Raw genomic sequence first — 7,785 nt, forward strand, 5'->3', positions numbered from 1 at the left:
GGAAAGAAACTTTTTTTCTGAAAGAAAGAAAGGTTTTAAAGTATAGTAACTATGGTTTGAAAGACTATGCTTAATAGATGTTCTGTTCAAAATATACAGCTTCGTGAATAACAACAAAAGAAATAATTTAAAGGATCGAAACACCATTGTATCATCAAGTCATCTTACATATACTATTGTGTTTTCGTTGGAAAAATTATGATTATTTTCTTTTTTTGTTTGACGCAGCATAATATTTTGAACTTTGAAAAACACAATCAGCATTATTTTTAAAGGTCAAAATTACCATTGTCCAAGGGCGTTTCGTACGCTTAAAATTAGTAAATGTTAATTTGAAACAAACACCAAATACATTTTTACATACAACGATTCTCAGGATAGAAGTGTCAATGATTTAACTTCCCAACCGTAAATCATTCACCTATAATATTTTATTACTGTTATGGCAATTGCGTGAACGTTAAGCAACATCCTATCTCATTTCTAATCATTGCTGTCTGTTGTTTGTAAGCCTTAGGAACTTGTTAATTTTAATTTAAACATTAAGATTCTGGCAATTTACAAGTAACACTTCATTTTTATCGTGTGTACATTTCACGGGATTTTAAGTTGCCGGATTCTTATCATTTCCCCACGGGAAGATTCCGTTATTTATCATATTAATTAGGTATTTTGAAAATACTTTAACGCGCCATAAAGTCGTCAGACTGTTAATATAGAATTAAAATATAATTAACACACTCTATGCGATATAATTTTAATTCGTTGTCAATATTTTAAATATTTTTTTATCAAACTATTTGGTGTTTTTTTCAGACTATGTTTTTAAAATCAAGCTTACACAAACGTTTTATAGTGCCAAAACTAAATGATAAAATTAAAAACTAAACCAGATACGGACTTTCTAATTATGAAAATTGAAACCAGTATATTTAGTTCGTTTGTACTTTTGCTTTCCTATTATGCTAAAAACTCTTGATTTAACTTTTTATAATTTTTTTTTTTTATTGTTGAACTGTTTTATAGCATGAAGTGATTTATGTCGTTAAATGTATTTTGTAAATTGAGGAGAAATTAATTTCATTTTTACAAAACAATATTATAAAATGATGGACGGTAATTTCTGTTTTGTTTCAATGACTTAATTTTCCTTAGCATAGAAAACGTAGCATAAACAAATACTTCTAGAAATTTGAAGCTAAAGGCCTTCCATTGACCCAAAATCTAAAAAGGAACATCAAAATTATTTTGGGGTGATTATCTTTATACCTAATTAAGTTTCAACTATAAAATTGAATAACATCTCCGCAAGAACAATTGTCATCTAATATGATTTATGCTATTTCTTGATCCGAAATCGATTCGAATTAAATAATATCACAAAATGTATTGCCTTTATAATCTAAGGATGCCAATAAGTTGAACAATAATGATTATGATTATTGAAAATTGTGTGATTAATATGACATTAGTTTATTTTCACACATTATTGTAAATATCATCAATCATCCCGATCGCTATCTGTAAAATGAACAACAATAAGCTCCGCCTACAACGGCGAATAAAATTATTAGATTGGTTAACTATATGACAATTTCACAGTTGATAGCTCCGCCCATCTTTCAGATGAAGAAATAAGAAGAACATGAGAGTAAAATCTTTATCTATTTATTTGTTGACTTTTAACCAGAAACTTTGTAACTTTATACAAACAATTCATAGCATGGATAATATCGAATGTGTTAAAATTAAAACAGAAGTCATAAGTGACGCTGAGGACGAACCGATTGACATTATGGAAACAGATGAAAGTTCCAGAGATTCTCCAAATGAAAACCAGGAACTAACTTTCACAAACTTTTCAATTGAGGCTATACTAAGACCTGCTTTTGGAGTGAGGCCTATACAAAGTGAAAGAAAATCAGCTTTTGTAGAAATTACAAGACAGAAGAATCCTGTGCCTGTTCCTAGTCCGAATGGTTCTGAAAAATCATATAAGTCGTCCGGATCATCTTCATCATCTTCCAGTCCAGCAGTATCACCAGGGTCAGAATCAAGATCGATGTTGTTTCCTGCTTGGGTTTATTGTACTCGGTATTCAGATAGACCATCATCTGGTAAGTTTTTTCCACCTTAAATTTGATAAAATGTTCCTGTTTCAGAAAGGAAAATATACATAAGTGTTTTTCTCGTCTTCTTTCATATTTTCGTTGGTAATTGCAACAAAATAATGATATATAGATATTAAGAAAGAATTACTTTGAATGCAATTATTATTGTTAATCATTCACATAAGCATTATTTTATAATGCTACAAATTTTCATATAGAAATGTGCATTTCTTCGGAACACTATTCTATTCAAATCGAAGTTGGCTAAAAATAGTTTTATATAAAAAATTGTTTCTTTTATTTTTACAAAAAAATATATAAATTTAGGAGTTAGGTATCTCTTATCTACAACGATCAGTAGCATTTAATAATAACTAACCATTACTTGGATTTAGGAGAAGAAATTACACGTATAGTCTAGGTTTATTACATATAAACTAGACTAAATGTTTGAATACGTGCTATGCTTTTAAATCAATTGAAATACAAAAAAACATACCTTAGAATTATGCATTAAATAAAGACATTTTACAACAATGAGATAACTGCTCTTGTTTGGAAATTGTACTTAAATAGATATAGAGTGTCATAATTTAAAAGACATAAAGGATATTAAATTTTCCCTTCAATATGAATATACTTATAAGTTATTTAAAAATGATATATAGTATATATAAACAGAATAACACAATCTCAATTTTACAATAAAAAGAGTTTTCTGTACTCGTGCACTAACCGTTTAAAATATAAATTTATTATAATATTATGTCGCACATTTCTCTTCTAAATAAAACCCTTCATTCTCGATTTACTTCAAGGATTTATATTGTACTATACAAATCATTGCTTTCTATAATTTGTTGTCATTGTATAGTTGTCTTGAAAATAAAATGCATTGAATTGATAAAATGCAGATTTTAAACATTTCTGTATACACAAATTCTTCGATGAATTAAAATATGTATCAAAAAGGGAAATAAAAGGAAAAAAATACCATAGCCATCCTTCCATTGTACATCGTTTATATAACTTGCAATGCAAGTCAATAATTTACGACAAAATTTTAAATTAACTTCTCAGTAAAGTCAATAATACGACAATAATATCAAATTAAAATGTAAAAACAATTCGATTTAGGGAACATTTTACGGCCCATTTAACATTCGATAGATGTCGACCCAAAACACGTGGTGTCATATCTGGAAACGATCAGGTGTCACATCCATTCGGAACACATCGAAATGCACATTACAGACAATATATTGAAACAGTACACTGACAAATTGTCTAATTAAAGATGCATTAGTTATTCCGTGCTGCACAGCAAGTGAAGTTAGAATGTTTCAATATGTATTGTAAATATGATATCATTATAAATAAAGCAATGATTTGGTCATCTTTTCAAGCTATACAAATAATTTTGCAAAATTGTAAATATTAGTTTTTGGTTGTAAACAAAGATAAATCCAATGAACGTCTTTTTATTATCATCTTTTCAAATTTCAACTGTAAAATATAATGCATGCCAAGGTCTATATCAGATATATTTCTCAAAATGTTGAATAAACAAAAATTAACTCCCAAGATTTAAACATTTTTCTGAATTTGAATAATCGGAAAGATAAGTACTTTAACGACGCATGGAATGACATAAGTCGTGACACGTTAATAATGACAGATAATGAAAATATGGTCCGACTAATGACCCAAGGGATTTGTCTTTCTTCCTACCCTATCAATGCACAATAGTTTCAGACCAAAAGTGTCAATTTAAACACCATTATAAACCCAACTATTTGCTCCTGTAAAGGTCCATTAACTCTTGTACAAATAAATTACAGTTAATTTTAGGATGATCATCGGTTACAATAGCGGGTAGGGGATAGTAGTGTCAATATTAATACACATCGGGAATTAGGGGTGCCAAAGGCTACAAATGGTCATTTAGCTCAAATGAATTGGTATTCTAAACAACCTTTAATATATAATCATCACATGTTTATTTTGCCAGTCCTCTAAAAGTTTAAATTGGTCACGCCAACCAAATAATGTTATGCCGTTTGCTGTAAACTGGAAATGTCGGGGTAATTTTTCAACAGCGGAAACACTTAAATCTAATAGAAATAATAGTTTTAAACATATAAATCTTTAGGGTTTTAATGATTTGGAATGAGAAAAATGGTTGAAAACTAATTTAATAAAATGTTCACTTTGTTTAAACATTTTGTAAAAATGTCCATGAATTTTTGTTTGTAGGACCAAGATCCAGAAAAATGAAGAAGAGCAAGAAAGTCGACGAAAAGAGACCAAGAACAGCCTTTACAAGCGAGCAACTATCTCGTCTAAAAAAGGAATTCGAAGCCAATCGATATCTGACAGAAGACAGACGACAGGCCCTTGCACTAGAATTAAAACTTTCAGATGGACAGATTAAGATTTGGTTCCAGAATAAACGCGCGAAAATCAAGAAATCATCTGGTGAAAATAACCTTCTAGCGATGCACTTAATGTCACAAGGACTTTATAATCATTCAACCGTAACAGCCGGCAGAGATGAAGAGCAATAATGATAAGGAGTTTGGAATGATAAGTACATCACAAAAGCGTCATTGAAAATAATGTTTTTATTTCTAGTCTCTTGTACTTACGCTTGACTTGACCAATATGTATAGATATAATGATCTCAGGGACGAAATAAGGAAGGGGTCAAGATAACAGACCGGTATAAGCACAGTAGAGCTGCTGACATAGGTCCACTATGGGAAAAGATGATCTGTCTACGTTTAGTGCAAAAAAAGGTTTGTATATATTTTATTTATTGTATATATTTTATTTATCACAATTGATATGTAGAAAAACTGGAATGTATTGCGACAGAGCGTGGTAAATTGCTTGCATTTTACATATTAAGTAATTTGCACTTGCGGTTATTCATAAACTTACGCTATCGCTCGAAGAATGTAAATCCATTATATATTCTTGGTATTTTGGGGAATTGCAAGATATTGAGAAAACCTTACAATTGTATTTTTGGGATTGCAAGATACGGAGAAAGCCTTACAACTTGTATTAAAAAAAGGCTGTATGACACATACAAAATGATACAACCATAACGAATAATTATCAATCGTTCAAATACAAAAAATAGAGTTGATACAGCTGTAGCAATTCTTTTTCATACACATATTTTAAACTATTTTTTCAAATGCATTTTGCCAAAAAAAAAGCGATGTGATTGTTCTTGTATAAGAATTCATATTTTATATTGGATAGCCATCATTAAAAAACAAATAGTAAATAATTTATTTTTATTTTCAGGAATTGATGACCAATATCTATGACAAGACAGTGCTCAACAGCTTCTACTCTACCTACTGGACTGTTATTACAACGCATGCGTACATATGGATATTTTGTTAATTTATTCAATATAATGTTATCAAAAGCAATTCTGTGATAATAATTGTAACTATGTATAGAAATGAATATTTGTATTATAATAATGCAACATGTGAAATAAAATGTTTCCTTACCTATTTTCTAATTTTTTTTATATGATTTTGTTTTGGAATGAATTAAAAAAAGTTAGTCATGTTTAAAAAGACTACAATTTGATAAAGAAGTTTTTGAAATTATTATTTTACATTAAGTCTTTCTCAAAACAGTACAGTAATTTATAGTTGGCCATCTAATATAAAATGAACACTGAAAGCGACAAAGTATTTTATTCCAGAGTGTACCCTGTGTACTTTCGAAAGTGTCCACTTATTATTGTATTAAAACGTAATCTCTTTCAATGCAAGAAACACTATTGATGATGTCATTTCCCTCAATTCTTGAGAAGTTGAAGTTTTCCTGCTTATATAAAAAACAAAACTATAATCTTATGTCGGTTGTCGTACGCCAAAGAAGATTTCATGCAGCAACGTCTTAAACCAAACACGATGATCATCTTTCCATTCTCTATTGTATCTCCAACTAAACTGAGCTACAATGTATAAGCTTAACAGTTCACAACAACTCCCAGTTTTGATAATTTGTGTGCATAAGTCTTTTTTCTTGATATGGAAAAATACAAAAACCAATAACACATGTACACTGTAATCATAAATTAACAATAGGTCAGAAATTCTATTCGGTACACATACAGATTGGGTGTTCGATAGATTATTCAAATCCAGTCAGCAAGAAGAGAAGCAGAAACGTAACAAAATGTTTAACGATCTATTTTTTATGTCAATTCTATGTTTTCCAAAGAGGTCTTAAAACATGACCAGGAAACAGCATATAAAAAAGGAGTTGGACAAGGGAAAACACTCGTCAACTGCATGGTTTAGCAGGCTTTGAGAACAAAAGGATAGGACAGATAAATGGAAACAACGAACACTATTTGCCGTTTTAGAATCTAAGGTAACAATTTCAAAGGCATACACCAAAACGTTGTGATTAGTTTAAATCGTCACAAACAACGATAATTCCACCAATGGCGTAAATTTATTTCCATCTTGGTGAACGCTCAATGATATTACCCATAGTTCTGTATATTCTGAAAAGGCGAATTGCCATATGTAAAGGTCATTGAGGGTTAATAGCTTGAAAAGTCTGCAGCAAAACACCAGCAGCTCGATGAGAATATCTGCACCCCCAGCAAACCAGCTTTTTATTATATGTGTTTCCCATACAGCACCACGACTACTAATGCTTTCGTTTTTGTTTCATATCTCAATGAATTTTCTCTAGCTTGTAAATTATAATAAACTTATATACATCGTTTCACTAGAAGCATTGGTGTTTTTTTATCAGAGAGCCTAAGTCACTATATGTATTTACATATACATATATTCTGAAACCAGTCAATTTTATTCTGTACATAAAACAAGTATACAAAAAATGTTGTATACTTAAGCCTTTCTCTACATCTGTTAAGTTCGTACAAATAAATTATTTCCCGACAATAAACATATATTGCAGATGTATTAATTAATCATGTACATTTTGTCAATCAATGTTGCAAAAGATGCAGGGTCAACCATAGCCGTTGGAATAGCTGACTAAATGATCGGAGGTACAAGACGTATAAGATGGGCGAAATTATTTGTGTACTTCGGTTAGTTTAAGCCTCAACTTTTGTAGAAGCGAGACGAATGATTCCAAAGAGACACATTCAAACGTACAAGTCGAAATTAAGGGGGTAGACCTTGGTTCAGGGAGATAACTCTTTAAATCATCAGTACGTTTGTAAAGGCAAGTTCATCAATGTATTTTAAGCATTTACCTGAAACAGATTGAAAATAATCTATGTAACCTAGAAGCTTAGAATATATTTTTAAAAATGGTTGACACAAACATACTGATGATTTAAAGAGTTATTTCCCTTAACCTAGGTCTACCTCCTTAAACTGACAACGACATGCATAAAAAGAAAAATACAAACCAACAACAGTACACAAAAAAACATAGAAACCCCTCACAGAATATGGTGGATATCTGATGCTCCGAAAGGGTTAGCAGAACCTGTTCCACATGTGGCACCCACTGTTAAGAAGAAGTGATGCTGTATAAACAAAGCGAAACCTTCGCCGATTCTTGCATGATGTTACACAAATATCTTCGATGCTTTTTATCTAAATTTGAGTAATTAAAGTTCGATATCAACGTCATAAAATTGATAAAC

The 7,785-nt window shown here is 30.5% G+C and overlaps 1 protein-coding gene across 1 annotated transcript; it reads left to right on the forward strand.

The window, feature by feature from the left end:
* The first annotated feature begins 1,628 nt into the window (after nt 1-1,628).
* Nucleotides 1,629-4,905, forward strand: LOC139512092 (homeobox protein engrailed-1-B-like). Its single transcript, XM_071299475.1, has 2 exons — nt 1,629-2,117; nt 4,368-4,905. The coding sequence occupies exons 1-2, from the start codon at nt 1,646-1,648 to the stop codon at nt 4,676-4,678; spliced, it is 783 nt and encodes a 260-aa protein (XP_071155576.1). The 5' UTR covers nt 1,629-1,645; the 3' UTR covers nt 4,679-4,905.
* Nucleotides 4,906-7,785: the final 2,880 nt, after the last annotated feature.

Source organism: Mytilus edulis, chromosome 2 (assembly GCF_963676685.1).
Source record: "Mytilus edulis chromosome 2, xbMytEdul2.2, whole genome shotgun sequence".
Taxonomy (NCBI): Eukaryota; Metazoa; Mollusca; class Bivalvia; order Mytilida; family Mytilidae; genus Mytilus; species Mytilus edulis.

Coding starts and splice junctions, on each gene's coding strand:
- LOC139512092 (XM_071299475.1), top strand. CDS start 1,646: ATGAGAGTAAAATCTTTATCTATTTATTTGTTGACTTTTAACCAGAAA. Junction 2,118..4,367: donor TTCAGATAGACCATCATCTG/GTAAGTTTTTTC, acceptor TTTTGTTTGTAG/GACCAAGATCCAGAAAAATG.